Below are 20,710 nucleotides of genomic sequence, written 5' to 3'. Positions count from 1 at the left end.
CCCCAGGCACGGCCCGAGGGAGACACAGAGTTAACAGAAGAGCGGGATTAAAAAGGCTCTCCCAAAATAGGAGTTCTTCTTCTTTGCGAGGAGGTCACACGCTCTAGGGGTCAGCTGGAGACTGACTCACACCACTCGCTCGGAACGTCCCCTTCCTCGGCAGGCCGAGGAGCGAGTGCCTCCTTGATTTCCCAGTCCCTGGGAAGGGAAGGCGCGTGGTGGGGAGCGGACGGAACAGCTCGTACCTCTTGGTGCACGGCAAATCCAATGCTGACAGCCACAGTGGGGAATCTGCAAGGAAACAGAAGGCTTAGCACTTGGAGCCCTCGTGGCTGTGTGGCAGCCTCCTGGGAGGCACACAAGGACCTCTCTGTGCCTGGGCTGGGTTGATTTTTTTTTTTTTTTAATCGACTTCCCACAATTTTACTCACTGCTTCCAAGACAAACAGACTTATCTGGCCACGTGGTGAGATTGTCAACCTCGAAAGAAAACAGCATTCTGAGGGTCATGTCAGACCGATGCAATTCAACAATGACCATCTTGTGCCCAAGTAGCAGTGATTTTAATAGCAGGTTCCTGGTTCTCAGGGACCTCAAGGCCAACAGAGACCTCCCGAAAGGCCAGTCCCAGGAGGGCAGTGGAGGGTCTCGGAGGCTGCAGTCTCCCCGTGGAGGGGGCTCCACTTCCAGCCACAGTGGCACAGCCTTGTCCTACCGCCTGCCAGGCTCCCAAGCAGCCAACGGCAGGGCGAGCCGCAGTGGTGGAGGCTTGGCTTTTGTCAGTTTGCCTGTGGTTCTGTGTGGTGATGTTGTCACGGCTGCTCAATGTCTTCGGAATAATCTCTCCTTTATGTGAGAGCAATCAGCACTGTAAAAACAGGCAGCCGTGAGGCAAGGCCGGGTCCTAAGGACAGCACCAGTCACACACACAAGCAAACCCTGACTGCTAGGGCGTGTGCAAACACCCAACTTCAGTCCTGTTGCTCCCCACGTGAACACGTGCCCCTGGTGTGGCATTAGCCCCTACCCACTGCCGTTTCCACACCGATGGGCACCAGCAGGGATGGGCACTGTCTGAGCTCAGCTGCCAGGAGCTGTCGGACAGCTTAGCCAGTGACGTGCCACAGCGTGGCCCCATGGTTCTGACCGCCACGATCAGCTACAGGATCTGTTTTCCACCCAAAACTCTCCGCCGAGCTGCCCTCTGTGGCCCCAGAGGGTTCCAGAGAAAGGTGCCTTGCAAAAGGGGTTCTGGAGCCCCTGGAGTCCACAGGAGCCCTATAGATGGACACATGGCCCTCCCCATGTGAGTGCTCTGCCTGTCACATGCCAGTCCCCAGCACTGGGATAATGAGGGGGACAGAAGTGACGCTGCTCCACTCAAGACACCCCTGGGGGGGTCACACTTCAGTGGAACTGACACCCTGGTGACAGTGCTGCAGGTGCCGATGGCTCCGCCCCACCGCCTGAAAAGTCATGGCTGGGTCTGCCTCTAGAAGGTGGCCACGGTGCTGGGGTTACTACACACGCTCCACAGATAAAGAAACTGCTGGAGGCCAGCCTGCTGACACCAAGAGCTAGGGACCCACAACCTGGCTGGCTCCTGCTCGTCACTCAGCACAGCCCCCCACCCCACCCCCGTTCAGCAGCATGGGCGTGGCCTGGGACCTGGGGGCTGCCCTTCCCTGGGGACAGGGACTTCCTGCAGAGGTGCCAGGCACATTCAAGTGAGAGAACCACCTTCAGCTCCAGCAGCCGCTGGCTGTCAGGGAGCTTCCTCTGCTTCTGTGCCTGTCATCTCGCCAGCTCAGCAGCCAAGTTCCCGTCCCCTCCTGGGTGGTCCCCCTGTCCTCCCTAAACCTCCTGCTTTCTGGAACCCTGAGGTTTGCGTCCAGGGGGAAGCAGCTCTGAGTCTCACTGGCACTGCCGCTGCCTGCAGCCGCTGGTCAGCACAGGTGCATCTCCTAACCTCACCTATTTCCCCGGGGAGCGTTTCTTAAATTCAACCCAACACTTTAAGGGTAACAAACGATGGGTTTTAAACACAGGAGGGTTTCCTGACAGTCGCGGAGGCTCTCTCACAAATGGAAAACCTCATGTGAAAACTCTCATCAGGATCACGTCAGTATTTTAACGAGACCACACACTTGCTGCGCGCTTCGGTGTGCACTGCTGCCTCACATACGCTGCTGCAGGAAAGACAGGGTTCAGGAGACCACGCGGCGCTCTGTAGGAGGGGCCGCCGCTCCCGCTCACCTGTGCACGAAGTTGCAGGTGCCATCGATGGGGTCGATGATCCAGGTCGGGCTGGGGGTGAGCACGCACTTGGCCCCGGAGGCCGCAGCCTCCTCTGCAATGAACCTGCGGTGGAAGAACTCGGTCTGAGCAAACACGCCAGGGCCACCACCCGCCGAGCCTGCACCTGCTTCCAGTTCCAGGAGAGAAGGAGGAGGCCGAGGGAAAACAATGCCTCGCAGGTTCTAGGGGCCAAGCAGGGGCAGGGTCTCTGACAGGCCTCCTGTTTCTCCACCTGCCTGGCGGGCTACTCACTGCGGGACCATAGTGCCCAAGGTTGGGAGACACTGCCAGGGCCTGGAGCAGGTAGAGGGTGCAAGGGGCACTGGGCAGTGGGACCACGGAGACAAAGCTAAACTCTGCTGTAACCTTGGTCTGGAGAGGGGCCGATGACATCAAAGCGTGGGGAGCGACAGATGACTTCTGTGACCTGAGCCACCAGGGGCTAAATGTCACTTGCAGCCAACATCTCCCCTGAACTGTAGACACAGGTGACAATGGGTGGATGGCAGCTGTGGCTCCCGCTTCCCCACGGATGCCCTCCCTACTCCTGGTATCCAGCTTCCCTTCAGGATAAAGCAGGGGCAGGATGGGACGGCATGAAGAATAGAGCGGGATTATGAGGACACTGCTTGCTCACTCACAGCCTCTCTGGGTGCCCATGAAGCTCCCTGCTTATCCAAGAGGCCTCCTCCCTCCGCTCAGGGTCACAGCCACCTGCTCCTGGTCTGAGGCTCCTGTGCTCTCTGTAGTCAGCCCCCATCAGCCACCCACCCCATCAGGAACCTGGACAAGGGGCTAGCACTGTAGCTTAGCAGGTTATGCTGCCCCCTGTGACACCAGCATCCCTATAGGAGCTGGTTCCTATCCCAGCTGCTCCACAACCAATCTAGCTCCCTGCTAATTTTCCTTTGAAAGCAGCAGATGATAGCCCAAGTCGTTGGGTCCCTGGGAAGCTTCTGGCTCCTGGCTTCAGCCCAGCCCAGCCCTGACCATTGCAGTCATTTAGGGAGTGAACCAGCAGATGGAAGAATGCTCTCTCTCTCTCTCTCTGAAACTCTGCCTTTCAAATAAATAAATCTTAAATTAAAAAAAAAGAAAAGGAACCTGGTCAAGACAACAGCATCTCCAGATGCACCTGTACTAAATGGGCTTCCTGGCTTCTTCCACATGGCTCAGGTCCAAACCTCAGGGTCAGTGTTGTGGTGCAGTGGGTTAAACCCTGGCTGTGACACTGGCATCCCATGGTGGAGCGCCAGTTTGAGCTTCTAATGCAGCTTCCTGGGAATGTAGCAGATGATGGCCAAGTGCTTTGGCCTGGATGATCCCAAGCTGTTGTGGCCATTTGGAGAGTGAAACAGCAGATGGAAGATTTCTCTATCTTTTGAAGTAAAGAAAGAAATCTAAAATAAACACATAAAGCCGAAGGACACTCCTAAGCCTTCCTTCCAGCTGTCCCCCTCCCCAGCACACAGCGAGGGCAGCAAGCTGGCCGCTGCTCAAACCTGCAGAGCGGCCCTCAGGGCTGGAGATGAGCGGCTGCGTGAGGCGCAGGGCAGTGCTCAGGGCACAGGCAGCACCCTCCCAAGTGTGCAAAGGGCGGGGCCCTGGTGTGGGTTTGTCTGAGGCAGGCGCTGAGCACCTGTAGCCACGTCCACACCTGCATTACAGGAAGAAGCCTGGACGGGCTGCATTTTCACCAACGAGGGACTAGGAGTGGAAAACAAGGTAAGCTGCTTGTGCCACGGCCGGCCCTGGGGGTGCTATCCTTCGTCCACCAGCTGCTGGGCTCCGAGGAGCCTCCCACGTCGGCCAGGCCACCACCTCCACCAGAGGCACTCCTGAATGCTTCTTTCCTTGGGCGAACCACGTGACCTGAGATTTGGCATCGAGGTGCTTGTGGACAAGATGGGCAATCTGACATTATAACAAGAGGCCTGACGTGGAGACTTCCATAACCGTCTGCCCACTGTTGAAGTTGAAATTAACAGAAATGAAGAATTCAGTTCCTTAGTCTCCCTGGCCACACTTCAAGGGCTCAGCCCTCTTCTCAGGGGGCTGGCAGTTACCATGTGGGCAGTACAGACAGGGCCCACTTCTGCCAAGGGGCAGTACAGTCCTTGCATATGTTTGGACATCCTGCCTCCATCCACACAGGACAGCCGTACCCTGTGATACGTGAGGCTGTCACCTTCCTTTCACAGGCTGCGAGATCCATGCTGCGAATGAGGAGTTGTGCCTGCCTCGTTCCCTGGGGGGGAACCCTTGGATGGGCCCACCAGGTGCTGGGATGTGAACACAGGATGAGGGGAGGCCTGAGGGAGACACCTGAGGAACTCATGGCGTGGAGAGCTCAGGCAGGCAGGGCTGGCCCCAGGAGCTCACAGCCTGCAGGCTCCACACTCATGCATTCCTTCAGGGCACTGCCTTCCTCCCACGTCCCTGCACTGCCTCTGCTCACTCTGGCTCGCCAGCCAGAGTCCTGCTCAGGGGCTGGTCTTCCCCAGACCAGTCCAGATGGAACAAACAGCAGGTGAAGACACAGTGGGGCCGGAAGGGGGCAGCGTGGATGCTGGACCACAGCAGCAAGGCAGGCGATCCAAGGGACAACTACTCCCAAGGTGACACTGGTGAAGTGGCATCACTCTGCCACTTTTCTAAGCCAAAGATGCCAGGAACTCAACCTGCTTGCATGTGTTCTTCTGCAGCTGCATGATTTCCCTTCCCCGAAATGGCTTGCAATTCTGTTTTTAAAGAAAATGGTTCACACCCTAAAAACACACACATATGAGGAGCGAGTGCCAAAGCCGAAATTGGGCGCAAGGTCACCGAGGCAGTGGACAAACACGATGAAGTCGAGGAGGGAAGGGAAGAGCCTCCCATACAAGGACAAGTTCCCAGGAAACAGGAGGAGCATGGGGTTCCTTTCCTTCTTAAATCTGATTTCAAGGAGGAAATTGGAGAGTTGGCAAGGAAATGCTTGGGGTCTCTGCAAGGAGAAGGGAGCACGTGTCAGCAGCCAGAAAGGCTGGTCCTAGCGCACAAGGCTCCCAGCTGCGGCCCAGCCATGGGCTGCCCAGGATCCACGGCCCCATGCAGTGGAGCGCTCTCTAAAGGTTCAGTGAGCAGTTTGTTTTCCCAGCAGCAACCATGATGTCCCCATTCAAGTTTCTATTCTGAATGACATTTCCCACGGCAAGTACTCAAGGGACTCCTTGCCCCCCATTGAACTCTGGACTTTTAAAACATTCATTTATTTGTTAAAAAATAGTTATTTTGGGGGCCGGCACAGTGGGCTGGGCCTCTGCCTGCAGCACCAGTATCCCATATGGGTGCCAGTTCGAGTCCTGGCTGCTCCCCTTCTGATCCAGCTCTCTGCTATGGCCTGGAAAAGCAGTAGAGGATGGCCCAAGTGCTTGGGCCCCTGCACATGGGGGACATGGAGGAAGCTCCTGGCTCCTGGCTTCAGATCAACCCAGCTCTAGACATTGTGGCTATTTGGGAAGTGAACCAGCGGATAGAAGACCTTTCTGTCTCTCCCTCTCTCTGTCTGTAACTCTACCTCTCAAATAAATAAATACAATCTTTAAAAAATAAAAAATATTTATTTGAAAGACAGGATTACAGTGTGAGGGAGGGACCAAAAGACACATATACACAGAGAAGGAATCTTCCATCTGCTGATTCACCCCTCAAATGGCTGCAGCGGCCAGATCTAGGCCAGGCTGAAGCCAGGAGCCTACAACGCCATCTGGGTCTCCCACGTGCGTAGCAGGGGCCCAATTACCTGGACCATCATCTGCTGCTTTCCCAGGTACATTAGCAGGGAGCTGAATAGGAAGTGGTGCAGCCAGGACTCATACTGCCACTCATATGGGAAGCCGGCAGTGCAAGGGGTAGCTTAACCCACTGTGCCACAACACTGGTCCCTGGACTTTTGAGAGGCAGAAAAACACAGAGGTACAGGGAGGGAGAGAGGGAGAACCCATCCAGTGGTTCACTCTGCAAATACCTGCAGGAGGGCGCTGAGGCCAGGAACTCCATCCAGGCCTCCCACATGGGTGGCAGGGACCCAACTACCTGAGCAGTCACCACTGCTTCCCCTGCTTCACGAGGGGGCTGGAGTCAGGAGCCAGAGCTGATATCAAACGCGTCTCAACTGCTAGGCCAAACGCCCACCCTGAGCCCTAGGCATTTCTTAGTGGTTGATTATTCACGTCTTAGAGCTCCCCAACCCCAGCTCACCCTATGCCCACCCTTTGGCCATTCTGCTCACTAGTCCACCTGCCCACCAGGGAGACAGAAGGCACTCAGGGCAGGGGCTGTGGAGGTTGACAGCAGCGTGGACCGTATTCAAAAGATTCATTTTATTTATTTGACAGGCAGAGCCTCAGAGAAAGGTAGAGACAGAGAAAGGTCTTCCATCTGCTGGTTCACTCCCCATATCCGCAACGGCCAGAGCTGCACTGATCTGAAGCCAGGAGCCAGGAGCTTCTTCCTAGTCTCCCACGTGGGTGCAGGGGCCCAAGGACTTGGGCCATCTTCTACTGCTTTCCCAGGTCACAGCAGAGAGCTGGATTGGAAGTGGAGTAGCCGGGACTAGAACCAGTGCCCATATGGGATGCCAGCGCCTCAGGCCAGGGCGTTAACTTGCTGAGCCACATATTCAGCTTTTTGAGGCACCTAAAGACTTCCCTGGGATGTGGGGAGGGAGGCAGGACTTTTATTTACTTAAACCTGACTTCCTTCATGTAGGAAGCTAACACCTACAGAACAGGAGAGAACATTCCAAGGCTCTTGGCAGAGGGGGAGGGAGAGTCCACGCCACAAACCGTATCCTGCACAGACTCAAGTGTGAAATAATCTTTCATAAAAGCTGTGGAACAGCTACATAAAAATCTACATGTAAGTTGCAAAAAAAGAAAATCATGGAAGCAGATAAGAAAACAGCAGCTGGGTTCAGGGTGAAGTGTGTGACTAGGGAGAATGCTACATTTTGCGGCCTAATTTAACTACTTCCGTTTTCTCTTGGTAGTTGCAACAAAGCTTCCTTATAATTTTGACAGCCAAGTGCCTGGAGACTTTGCCCGTGGCTACTTCATCTGTTTACTCTATGACGGAAGGTTTGGGTTGTCCCTTTGGTCCATGAAGGACAGCTGATGTTACTCAGGCTATCTTCACAAGCTACTGCTCTGTCCCCACCGGCCGCTCTGCAGGCTACTGGCCCCAGGCTGGGGAAGACTATGATCAGGTGTCCAGCTGGGGGTGGTGCGAGCATGCCTGTTCCATGTCAAGGCTCTGTGTTATGTTCTGTTTGACGCACAGATGAACAGACACTGCTCTGTGCTGGGCACACCGCAGGACACTGGGTCCCTCTGCGGGCTCTGACCAGGGCAGCATAGGCGGCTGGACAGGCCAAGCAGCTCAGGCTGCCGCCTTCTTCGTGTCTCAGCTAGCCCAGACAATCTCGGACCTGGTTGGACGATCTTAGGAGCAGGCGTTGTGGCGTGGTTTATATCACCACAGAGCCACGATGCCACGAGACTTTCAAAGCACCTACGCTTGCATCTGACTCCAAATCACCAACTGAAAACAGTTCGGGGATCCAACAGAGCTGGGGCCTGCACTGAGCTGAGCTCGTGTGGTCGGTGTCAACAGCATGCTCTGATGACCCAACCTGCATCCCAGCCTCATGGTGCTGGATTACTTTGTGCCATCATCACGGCAGGTTAAGGCAGCTGCTGCGAACTTGGGGACGGCCGTGATGTCATTGATATTGTTTTATGGGGGTGGCCTGTAATGTGGGGTAGTGGGTAAAGCTGCCACCTGTGATGCCAGCATCCCATGTGGGTGCCGGAGTGTGTCCCGGCTGCTCCAGCACAGTTGATAAAGCACCCAGAAATGGCTGACTGGTCGCTGTTATGTACTGAACAGGATTGGGCACCCCAAACTCTGCAGATGTTTAAACCCCAAAGTCTGATGGCGTAGTGCTAGCGGCTGACGGATCAGGGTCGGGGCTTGGTCTGAGGCTGGTGCCTGAAGGTGGGGCCTTTGGGAAGTGACTAGATTGGATTCGGTTGCATGTGGGGAGCCCCAGACTGGGTTGTGATGGTTTAGTCAGAGGCACTCAACATGGAAGGGGAGCCCTTTGCTTCCTGGCTCTCCCTCCAGGCACCCTTCCCCTGCACCTGTTCACATCAGATGCAGACTAACAAGGCTGCCCCATGGTGGCCTGCAAAACTTCAAAAACTCCCAGTGGAAATAAAGCTTCCCCCTCCCTAAGAAGCTCCTCAGAGGTATTTTAGTTCAAGTAACAAAAGGCTGACTAATTCGATTCCTGTAGCGTTTTTTCCTCTTAAAGAGTAAAAGCAGTCCATAGGGTACAAGTCTTGTGACACTTGTGGCGTAGTGGGTAAAGCCGCTGCCTGCAGTGCCGGCATCCCATATGGGTGCTGGTTTGGGTCCCGGCTGTTCCACTTCTGATCCAGCTCTCTGCTATGACCTGGGAAAATAGTGGAGGACGGTCCAAGTCCTTGGGCCGCTGCACTCACATGTGAGACCTAGAAGAAGCTCCAGGTTCCTGGCTTCAGATCGGCCCAGCTCCTGCCATTGCAGCCACTTGAGGAGCAAACCAACAGATAGAAGATCTACCCCCCCTCCCTGTCTCTGCCTCTCTGTAACTCTGCCTTTCAAATAAGTAAATTAATCTTAAAAAAAAAAAAAAAAGCCAAGAAGATGACAAGCATCTGTTTTAACAGGGACCCTGACTTCAGGCAGAATAAGAAATAGGGATGTCAGAGAAGCTCACACACAGAGGTTGTCAATCAAGCAGAACAGGCACGAGCCTCAGGCAGAGCCTCCCAGGAGTGCTGCTAACCCTGAGAGCACCCAACTGGGCAGGGGAGGGGGGAGGGGTGTTTCCACACCTGCCTGTTCCTTGTCCCCACAAGCACTCACGAGCACCCTGTACTGAGCCTCGTGTACACTCAACAGGTGCAGGGTGGGTGTCATATGTATCACTGTCACCTAGGCTTACATAAACACAGACCTGACAGCTCCTGTAACCTGTGCCCAGGAGTCTGACAGCTAAGACAGCAGTTCTGGGACTCCAACACCTTTAAGAGATCCTATACAAGGAAGAAAAGAGACTCTTCACATCCCAGTGCCTCAGAGACCCTGCGCTGAAGAATAAATCATAATTTGGGGTCTGTGGCTTCCCTGGAATCATAGGCAAAATACCACATCAATGTTTTAATTGATGCTTTTTAACTGTTTGCATCAGGTTCTCCATACGTAACCCTGGAAAGGCTGAGAGCTTCCGGTGTGAAAGTGGTCTCTGTGAGGCCTTCTGGGGAACTCTCCCCATGTCCCCCACACGTGTTGGCCTGAATGAGGGGGGTGTGCATCAGTGACCACTGGCTGTGTCCCATCCTGGAAGCCTGCCTGGGCAGCAAGTGGCCCAGCCAATGGGGACATCGGGCAGGCGCAGCCTCTACTGCATCGCTGCACAGAAGAGCTGGGGACCGAGGAGCAGGGAGCTCCCCCTGAGAATGGGTTGTACCAAGAGGGAGCTTTCAACATCTGTCAGGTGCGACACTGACGTCACTGTCGTTGAGAAAACAGGACACAGAACGGAACCCGAGTCTGTCTGCTTCCCAGGGGCCTGCCCCTCACCGACAAGTGGCAGGGCCTCTGGGTGAGGTCCTGGCTGCTTCCTGAGCGAGGTGGGTGCCACGGGGTTATGCACCCCGAGGCGTACGCCTACCTGTGCGAAGGAAACCTCTCCCGCAACTCGGAAATGATTAAATCTTCCACGAGGTGGTCTGTTTCTGTCACGAGATCCGCAGCTGAGGTCTTCGTGGAGACGCGCTTTTCCTCCGTGAGCGCCTTCCTGATGATCTGCAAAGAAGGCACTGGGCTCAGCTCACCACCGTCCCCTCCTGGAGCAGAGCGCTGTCAGCTGGGGCGCTCACTGGACCCGCCATGCCCCGCCCACATCCCGGGGCTCAGTGCCACACCCACAGCTCCCAGTCGCTATTTTTTCACAGGCTCACTGCTTCAAGTTGTTTTGCCCTAGCTGTGAACAGTTTTTCTATAGAGCAATGTGCAACTTTCACCTACAAGAGCAGCCCAACCAAGACCCGTGCTAACTTATGTGCCCCCTATTCCCATATATTTGAATGTGTGCATTTGGGTGTGCAGTAAAAGCTTCTTTTCCCTAATACTCTACATTTCAGGAATCACACAGAGCGGGAGATTTCAGCCAGAGCCTCGCAGAGCCAAAGCAACCTCATACAGTATTCGTCAGGCCGGGGTGCTGCAGGTGCAAAGCCCACAGGATCCCAGTGCCAGAGGAGCTGGGAGCTGTTGGGCCATGTGGCTGGCTTGGGGAACCCAGGAGCACCTGTCGGGGGTACAGGCCCAGCCACAGGTATTCAAAGGAGGCAGGGTGTCCTGTCGTGGTCTTTCAGAAAACTGCTCACTTGTTTAATGTCTGTTACTGTGGTTGCTCCAATGCTTCTCTTTGTGGGCAATGTCACAGGGAAAGTCGCAGTGCTTGCACGTGCCAGTGCCCCCGAGCTGTGAAGCAGGTGCACTACTCCCCTTGGTCCTGGCCCTCTGCCTCGCCTCCCCCTCCCCCCACCCTGCCTCTCTCCATCAGGTCCTAGTCCCATCACCACTTGTGTGCCAGGCCCTCCACACCCAGCCTGGGCTGCACTGGTGTCCCAGCCACCCCCACACCAGGCTCAGCGCCTCACAGGTATCTTCCCGCCACCCTTCTGCACCTTGGCATGGCACCAGGCCTCCACTCTAGCATGTCTCCAGGGCCCTGGCTAAGGCCCCTTCTCCTGGGTCAGATGCAGCCCAGTGCATAGTATTTGATCACACCAGGCCACTGTCCATTCCCCTAGGCCGTGGGCTTCTCAGGGCAGGAACCCTGCCTTTAGTCTCAGTAGCTGCAGGTCAGCCCTCCCCTCCCTGTCACGAGTACAGGGGTGATTCAGCAGTGCTTGTCCACGCGGTGAGGTTTTGTCAAACGGAGTGCCACACCTGGGGCAGCCACACAGCTTAGCTCCCTTTCTGTCACCAGTGCATAGTTGGCAGCAGGCTCATCTAAAAACACCTGGACGCCCGGTGGTTCTCCCTGAAGACAATGCCCCGCCTAGAACGCAATCCTGATATCCACCAATCTTGGTAACTTAGGACCAAAAACCAAAAAGCTACTATCCATATGATATACCAGTCTCCAAACGGGATGCTAAAATACTAGGTTAGGAAAGGTTTAATTCGTGAATTTCCCTACAGTGAGAGGGAAGGTGATGAGAGAACGTCACCAACAAAGTAAGGTGCTTTTCTAAATTAGTAAGTACTAGACTCAAACAGTCTGGCCCTAGGTAGCCATCTGGCTTAGAGGCTAAGACACAGACCAGGATGCCTGTGTCCCACATCAGAGTGCCTGTCACTGGCTCCCATTGCCAGCTTCCTGCTGATGCAAATCCTGGGAGGCAATGGTGATGGCTCAGTGAACGGGCACCTGCCACTCACATGGGAGACCTGGATCCTGTTCCCAGCTCCAGCTTTGGCCTCGGCCTGGCCCCAGCCATTGCAGGCACCTGGGGAGTGAACGAGCAGATGGGACATCTATCTGTGTCTGTTTCTCTCTCTGTCCCTCTCTGCTCTCAAATAATTGTTTAAAAATCTAAAAAGAGCCTGACCTCTTAGCCACCCACAACCGAAGGGGAAAGTTACCTGCTGACGTCTTTAAATGCCTATTTTCCCCTCAGTCTTAGAGATCCTAAACGTTTCCATTCTGCTAGCAGTGGGTAAGTGTATGCTGCTTTTCAAGGAGATTTTCAGCTACTCACTAACCAAGCATGTACTTCATGGACCTCCTGCCTGGGTCTCTCCCTCCAGTAACATTCTGTTAATGATTAACATATAAAATATAGGCCTAAAGTCACTGAAGCCTGAAGTTCAAATCTAAAAGAAACAAACACCACCGGCCTCAGCATTGGAGACACTCAAGTTCACGGACACGTCCAGGTGCCCCTTCCTCGCCCGTACATCATCTCGGTGCTGTGTGACGGCTCCCAATCTTTATGATCATCACCACTGGGCAGTGTGTGCGTGGCCTGGAACCTGGACTCTGTACCACCTGCCCATGGAGCAGCAGGCCCAAGAACTGCCAGAAGCAAGGTTTCCACAGGCCATGTGCCTTGCCCTTGGCTGGATGGGCGGGATGCCACATGTTTTAGGTTCTAGACTCATTTGAATACAAACAAGTGCTGTATGAGGGTTTATTTCATTTGTCAACTTGACTGGCCTACTGGGTCCCAGATACTTGGCCAAACACCATTACAGTTGTTTCTGTAAGGCGTTTTTGAATGGGATTAGCATTTTCATTGATAAAGTGAAGAAGGCTGCCCTCCCTAATGTGGGTGGGCCTCACCCAATCAGTCAAAGGCCCAAAAAGAACAAAATGACTGACCTGGAGCAGGCGTTGCGTGCAGCAGGTTAAGCTACTGCTTGGGGTGCCCTCGTTCTGTATCAAAATGTCTAGTTCAGGTCCCAGCTATTCCACACTTCTGATCCAATTTCCTGCTAATGCACTTATCTGAAAGGCAGAGTGACAGAGAGAGGAAGAGGGAGAAAGAGACCTTCCATCTGCTGGTTCACTCTCCAAATGGCCACAATGGCTGGGGCTGGGCCAAGCCAAAGCCAGGAGCCAGGAACTCCATCCTGGTCTCCCATGTGGGTGGCAGTGGCCCAAGCACTTGGGCCTTCTTCTACAGGCTTCCCAGGAGCATTAGCAAGAAGTTGGATTGGAGCAGCCAGGACTGGAACCAGCACTATCATATAGGATGCTGGCATTCCAAAAGACAGCTTAACCTGCTGTGCCAGACTGCCAGCCCCAATAAACAAGTCTTTAAAAAAACAAAACAAAGGCTGACCCTCCCCCAGGTAACAGGATTCCCTGCACAAGGCCCTGGGGCTCCATCCACAACACGCTGCCAACCTTTAAAATGGAACATGGGCTCTCCCTGGGCCAGACTGGACGTCCAGCCTCCTGTGGGTGCTGCCTCTCTGCAGAGTCCTGACTAACCCACGTGACAATCAGTAACATGACAATCAGTAAAACCTAAAAGTTCATCAGGTAGCCAGGTAAGCTCTCACGCAGTGCTGGCACAGAGGCCAGCAGTGTAGCTGTTAATAAATCACAAATTTCTACATAACCTCCTGGTGGGAAAGAAGGGGAGGAGCCAAAGAGGAGGCCACTCCAAGGGCTCAGGCCACTCCTGGGCTATGGGTCGGTGGGTCTTGAGGCGCTCATCTTTCTCCCCCACTTTCACGGGTGTCTCCTTACACTTGTGGGCTCCACTTTCTCATCTCCCAGCACCCCAGCCCCAGTGCTTTTCTGACATAACTCTGGGAGAATAACTATTCTACCGGTGACAACAAGGAAACTGAGGCAGAAAGAAATTTACAAAGTTTCCCAAGGCTGTGCCACAGTCAAGTTCAAGGAAAGAGATTCCAGCAGTGACCTGGTGCCGTAGCCCAAATCCTGACCCCTCAATGCAGGATTTCCAGATCCCTCTCTCAGGCCCAGGTGTCTCTGCAGCTGTGAAATCCACCACTAAATCCCAATCCAGAAACCCCATTCTTTATTCCAAGGTCTCTGTCAACCTACTGAGCCCACCTCAAATCCATCACCTTGGTCAGTCTTGACGCTGCCCTCAGCTCTGCCCAGTGGCCTGATCCTCTCTTCCAGCTCAAGATTTAGGCCTGGTGTATCTCTCACAGGCCCTGGGTGCCACACTCTTTCACCAGGCTCCTATTCTCTCCGTCTCTACTCACCAAGCCCATCACCTAACTCATTCAGCTGGACAACACCCCCCCCCCCACACACACATATATACACTTTCCTGTAAAAAGACAAACTCAGCTATGACTTCTTCCTGGAGGAAGCTGTCCCATCTCCCAGCCCTGGATGGCCCCACATCATCTTCCCTATACTGGTGGGATTGCAATTTACTGCCCTCCATCTCCTGCACCAGCAGGCGGGTGGTTCCTAGTGCAGGGTGGTCACCCTAGGATCCTGCCATGCCTGCTGCAGGAAGGGTGGCGGCTAGGCCAGCAGACATAGGGATCCTGAGCTTCATGGGGATACAATGCCTCCCCTCATCTCCCACAGGGGAAAAAAAGCTCCAGACCAGGCCAGCTTTGGGTTCTAGCCCAGCATGAGGCCAGAAGAGAGGGAGAAGGCCTGGACTCAACAGCTCCCCTTTCCTTCTCCAAGCCTGGATTCCTGGGGCCTTTGAGCTTGTCCTCCAGCCCTCCAGCCCTAGGGGAGGGTGGGGCCCAGAATCTGTTAGTGCTGTTTCCACCCCCTGGCTAAGTGTTTATGCTTACCTCCCCAGCCTCTAGTCTGCACTGAACTCCCTTTGGGACACAGAGGCTGACTTAGTCTCCCAGGCTTCTCCTTACAAAGGATTTCACTGACCTCCTACCGAGGCAAGGGCTGGGCTGCAGGTGCAATTGCCTCTGGGAAGAAGGCATTTTTCTGGAATAGCTTTTGTTAGCAATACACTGGGTATTAAGAAACACCTAGCCTTTCTCAAAATGTTATATAACAAAAAGGACAGCTGGCATCTCAAGCAGGGTCAGGAGCAGGGGTCCCAGAATACTTGGGAGACCACCCCCCACCTAAGAGCAGCTGCAACTTTGCGCCTCCCAGTTGTTATCTCACCCAGATTGTCTTTGCTACCATTTTAAATGTTGGTAGAAAAGTCTAAGAATCTTCCACGCAGGCTGGCCTTGCCTTATGGAGCTAAGCAGAGAATGACTAGGGGCGAGGGTTAGGTGATGCTGGGCAGACAACGCACTTTGGGAGCATGTGCAGATTGGGAAGGCACCACCAGCCTTGCTTCTTGCAGAGGCAGGGACAATCAGCCTCGGAAGGAGTGTAGGGAGCCTCTTCCACTGAAATGTCCCCTGCCAAGGGTACACCTCCACATCCCGGCACTGGGGAGTCTCCAAGAAGCAGCCAGGGGCTGGACCAGGACCAGCCTCCGGGGAAGCCAGGCAGTGAAAGAGCCTGCCTGCTCTCCTGACTGGAGCCACCCCACGCCGGTGACTCCCTCATTTGCATCTCCACCCTCCATACTGGATCCAAAGTCAACATTTCCACCTAGAAAGCTACCAGGAGTTCAAGTTTAACATGCCCAGGACAAAACACTTGGCTCCCACCTCCAAACTTGTTCTCCTGCAGCTTCCTTACCTGGGAAACAGCAAATCCATTCAACCAGTTTTTCAGGCCCAAACCCTTGCAGTCACGCTCAGCTCCCCTTCTCTCTCACACCCTCCAGACAGCAACCCTGTCACCTTAGCATTCCCAAGGTTTGACCCCAGCCAAACCTGCCATCACTTCCCACTTGGATTCTAATCAGATACCTGGTTCTGGACCCTGGAGGCTGGCAGGGTCCCATGCAGTAGCCAGGGTAGCTGCCCGATGGTCTCACAGGGCCTCACACAGGATTCTGTCCCAAACCTCACATCCAGGGCAAAGGCTAAAGTCCTTCTAGGGTTGTTCAGTATGGACTTGTTGGGTGAATGAATACATTTCTAATCAGTGTTGCAGTATCGCCACTTTAAAAACAAACAGAAAATACCAAAGAGGCCAATGCACATTCATAAAGGCAAAGTGTCCACTGGTTACCAGGGACACACAGCTGAGGGCCACAATGGAACACCACCTTGAATCCGTCAGAATGGCCAGAATGGAAGACAGGCCACAGCAGGTGTGGCAGAGGATGTGGAACAAGGGGGACCCTAGAGCGTTGCTGGCTGCAGTGGAAATCGGCACACACACTTCAGAGGTCGCCTTGGCAGAATTTTCACTGCTGATGACACAGCACTTCCCCTCCCCGACAGGGACGCACACAAAGCCAAAAGATCCTAGCACGAGCACGAACACTCACAGCAAGGATAAATTATGCCTATGAGCTCGGAACTGGACATTACCCAGTTTCTTCAAGAGTAGAATGCACAGAGATATAGTCACACAATAAAAGATTACTCAGCAGTGGTTCTCGCTGAGCCGGTAGTAGTGTCAGCTGGGACTGTTAGAAACGCTCCTTCTTGGCCCCACTCTTGACCCTGTGCACTGGGTGGGGTGGGGCTCCCTGGTATCCACAAGACCTCCCTGCCCTTCCCACTCCAGCTGGTGAGGGAGGAACACCTTTGCTGTAGCCAACCAGGAGACATCCACACACTGAAGAGATGGTTACGAGTTCCACTGGGAAGCTGGACAACTGACAGATACATAGAAAATTAGGCAAATGAAATAAACAAATGAGGGGTGCATGTCTGGCCTAATGGTTAAACTCCCCATGTCCCACATTGGAGTGCCTGGGTTTGATATCTGGTTCCAGCTCCTGATTCTGGCTGCCTGCTAAGGTGGACCCTGGGAGGTAGCAGATGATGGCTCAGGGAATTTGGTTCCCCCCACGCACATGGTAGATACGAATGGAGTTCCCAGCTCTGAGCTTCAGCCTGGCCCAGCCCCAGCTGTTGCTGGCACTTGGGGAGTGAACTAGTGGATGGGAGCTCTCTCTATCTCTCTGCATGTCAAACAAAACCAAACCTTGTTCTTAAAAGAAACTTTAAGGAAAATACAAATTGCACAAAAAAGAGAAGAGTATGCCATCCAACTACACTGCCCAGCTCAACCATGAATGGCAGCCCTATGGCCATCCCAATGAGAACAAGGAGACCAAGGGAGCAAACAGGTCAGGCAGCCACCCAGCATGCCTGAAGAAAGGGAGGCAGGGTCACATGCCTTAGAAAATGGGTGTAACTCTAAGAAAGTAGAAAACAGGGCCTCTGGGGACAGGGCGAGGGTGGGGAGTGTAGGAGAGGGTGGTGCTGTTCTTCCCGATGGTCTTTTTACATGACTTCACTTGCTCAATTCCCTAGGTGAATGCAAGAAAAATCACAAATCAGAAACACTGCTACGTTGGGAAGCTGGACAGACAAGTGGGTGGCACGGGGTCAGAGCCCCCTAATGTACACTTTCCGCTCTAGGAAATCAGAGATGCGCAGAGGACAATGAACATTCAGAGCCCACCGTGGGGTAAGTATGCCACCCAGACCAGGGATAAATTAATGTGGGAAGACTACCAACTGGATGGGGGATGAAAGATGGGACAGGGCATCTGGGAAGGAGGCCCCTCCAGTTACAGGTCTGTGAAGGAAGGAGCCTGGGGCTAGGCCCTGGAGAGAGGGCTTTGGCAAACACAGGCCAGAAGAAGAGCAGGAAAATACAACGTATGTTTTGAAAACACCAAGCAGAGCAGCTGGATCTGGATGGACAAAAGGGCTGCTCCATCAGGGAGTGATGGGACCCCCACATGTTAAGGCTGGGACTTGAGAAATGTAGTGTCAACGGAGCTGTAAGGCCGACTGGAGAAAACAAGAAAGCTGGGGCACCCGGGCAGAGTACTGGATTTTTGTTTTTCTGCTTTGTCCTGAGATTGTGTTACAAGCAAATAGAGATGAATTTATTGTAAAGCTCATGAAGCTTAGCTATCAAGGGGCCCCCACTCCCCTACAAAGAGCTCTAACAAAGCACTCGCAGGTTGGCCACTAACATGCAGAAGTCAGCTATCGTAACTGTAGCTCTGTCCTTGTCTCTTTTCCCCAGACTTCCCCTCCATTAGACTGGGCAGCACAGGAGCACCTGCAGGCAACTGGAGCTACAGGGCAACTGAGTAGAGACGCTCTCACTTTAACATTTTTTTGTGTTGCTGTTGTTTTTAAAGACTGATGTATTTGAAAGGCAAAGTTAGAGACAGGGAGAGAGAGAGAGAGCGCGAAAGAGAGAGAGATCATCCATCTGCTGGTTCACTCCCCAAATGGTCACAATGGCTGGGGCTGGGCCAGGCTGAAGCCAGGAGCCTGGAACTCCATCTGGCTCTCCCATGTGGTTGCAGTGGCCAAGGACTTGGGCCATATTCTACTGCCTTCCCAGGTACATTAGCAGAGTTGGATCAGAAGTGGAGCAGCTGAGACTTGAACCAGCACTCCAGTATGGGATGCTGGCATCACAAGCAGCAGCTTAACCCTCTGCACCACAATGCTGGGCCCCTCATTTTGACTTTGATGGGTACAACTGTGGGGTCCCACCTGCCTCTAAGTTACTGCTAGCCGCACTGTGTGAGAATGGCTGCTGGAAACCCTTCTGCCGCCCCTCAGGCCGAATGACCCATTGTGATGACACAGAGGAGTGGGCAGAGAGGAGGAGCTCTGTGCACATGGCACTGGGCACCAAAAGCGCACAGAGTCCCTGGGAAATTCTCCCACCCTTACAGCTAATATGAGGGGACTTCCAAAGCTCATGGAAAAATGGAATTAAAAAATAAGTCTGGGAACAAGTGTCTAGCTTAGCACTCCATGTTGGAAGATCTGGGTTCAGTACTCTAGAGTCAGCTCCTGACTCCAGCTCCTCGCTAACAAAGACCCTGGGAGGCAACAAGCGTTAGCTCAGATAATTGGGTTCCTACCACCCATGTGGGAGACCTGGTTTGAATTCTTGGCTCTAGGATTTATTTCTGGCCCAGTACTGCTCCAGCTGTTGTAGGCATTTCGGGGGTAAACCCATGGATGGGAATCTCTCTAATAAATAATTTTTAAAATATAAGTTTGGAGCCAGCGCTGTGGCGCAGAGGGTTGAAGCCCTGGCCTGAAGCGCCGGCATTCCATATGGGTGCCAGTTCTAGTCCCGGCTTCTCCTCTTCCAATACAGATCTCTGTCATTCTCTGCTATGGGCTGGGAAAGCAGTAGAAGATGCCCAAGTCCTTGGTCCCCTGCACCCATGTGGGAGGCCCGGAAGAAGCTCCTGGCTTTGGATCAGCACAGCTCGAGCCGCTGACTCCATTTATGGAGTGAAACAGCAGAAGGAAGACCTTTCTCTCTGTCTCTCCCTCTCACTGTCTGTAACTCTCTCAAATAAATAAGATCTTAAAAAAAAATAAAAAAGAGAAAGCGAGAGAGACAGTTGAAAACAAAAAAAAGATGGGGCCGGGGTCGTGGCGCAGTGGGTTGCTCCTCCGCCTGCGGTGCCAGCATCCCATATGGGCACCGGTTCTAGTCCCGGCTGCTCTTCTTCCAATCAAGCTCTCTGCTATGGGCCTGGGAAAGCAGTGGAAGATGGCCCAAGTCCTTGAGTACCTGCACCCACCTGGGAGACCTGGAGGAAGCTCCTGGCTCCTGGCTTCGGATTGGTGCAGCTCCGGCCGTTGCAGCCATGTAAGGAGTGAACCAATGGAAGGAAGACATTTCTCTGTCTCTCCCTCTCACTATCTGTAATTCTACCTCTCAAATAAATAAGTAAAAATATTTTTAAAAAATAAATAAAGTAGCCAGAGAGAAAAGACAATTTAAAAAAAAGGATAAGTTTATTTTTGGTGCAAAAAAATTGTGAAATCCATGCAGTTTTTTCACAATGTACATTGTCCATCAACTTTTTGAGGACCTTGTATATGCATGAATTTCAAAGTATTTCTGCACCACAATAAACTTCTCTTTTAATTCCATTTTCCATGAACTTTTTGAAGTACTCATATATAAAAGAAAATTGAGGGGTAAGCGTTTGGTGTAGCAGTTAAGATGCCAGCAGCCCATACTGGAGTGTCTGGTTCCAGTCCTGGTTCCACTTCTCATTGCAGCCTCCTGCTCATGCACACCCTGGGAGGCAACAATGATGGCTCAAGTTTTTGGGGCCCTGCCACCCTTGTGAGAGACTTGCATTGAGTTACCAGCTCCTTGCATCAGCCTGGCCTAGTCCCAGCTGTTGTAGGCATTTGGAGAATGAACCAACCTTCGATGCCCAATGCAACGTGGATCCACTCCAACAAAGTTTAGAACACATAGCTAAGAGACCTTTGTCCTCCTGTCACATACAGGATGATAAACATCTGATTCAGCAAACAGTGTTGTTTGCAGTTGTGGTGGTCAGGGTGGGGTTCTGGGTTCGAGGATCCCTTCCTCCAAAGACTCCCAATCAGGGAGGAGGCTCCTGCAATAGGGGGTGTGGCTGGGACTGGAGGGGCAGCAGAGGCGGAGTCAGGAAGAGAACAGGGAGGCCCTGTGGGGAGGGTGGCACCCCAGGGCTGTAGCAGCAGATTGCCGAGGGCTGCCTGGCCTGGAACCAGCTTGAGAGTTGGGGGAGCAGACACTGATCTCTTGGGAGATCCTGGCCTCTGCTTCCCCAACTTTCTGCTTACAGAACCCAGACTCAGGAGCAGCTGAGAGCAGCTGACGATACAACAGCAGAGTGGGGGGACTGGTGGGAGGGTGGTTGTTTGGGGCCACAGTAACGCTGCCAACGCTGAGCAAAAAAAAAAAAAAAAAAAA

General features: G+C 53.4%; 1 protein-coding gene across 4 annotated transcripts in view; it reads right to left on the bottom strand.

Moving 5' to 3' along the window:
• The window catches only part of IMPA2 (inositol monophosphatase 2), a 44,785-nt gene that overhangs the window by 19,399 nt on the left and 4,676 nt on the right, over positions 1 to 20,710 (bottom strand). For all 4 annotated transcript variants that reach the window (XR_011379444.1, XM_051852190.2, XM_070050507.1 and 1 more), the window contains exons 2-4: positions 10,061 to 10,194; positions 2,257 to 2,361; positions 246 to 291 (exon numbers count right to left, since the gene is read on the bottom strand). Coding sequence is in view for 3 of the 4 variants with exons in the window: in XM_051852190.2 (XP_051708150.1) it covers positions 246 to 291; positions 2,257 to 2,361; positions 10,061 to 10,194 (285 nt within the window). In the remaining variant the exon portion in view is untranslated. The remainder of the gene's footprint in view (positions 1 to 245; positions 292 to 2,256; positions 2,362 to 10,060; positions 10,195 to 20,710) is intronic.

This window comes from Oryctolagus cuniculus, chromosome 10, assembly GCF_964237555.1.
Source record: "Oryctolagus cuniculus chromosome 10, mOryCun1.1, whole genome shotgun sequence".
Classification (NCBI taxonomy): domain Eukaryota; kingdom Metazoa; phylum Chordata; class Mammalia; order Lagomorpha; family Leporidae; genus Oryctolagus; species Oryctolagus cuniculus.
The sequence above is the reverse complement of the archived record's forward strand: the minus strand, read 5'-3'. Positions and strand labels throughout refer to the sequence as shown.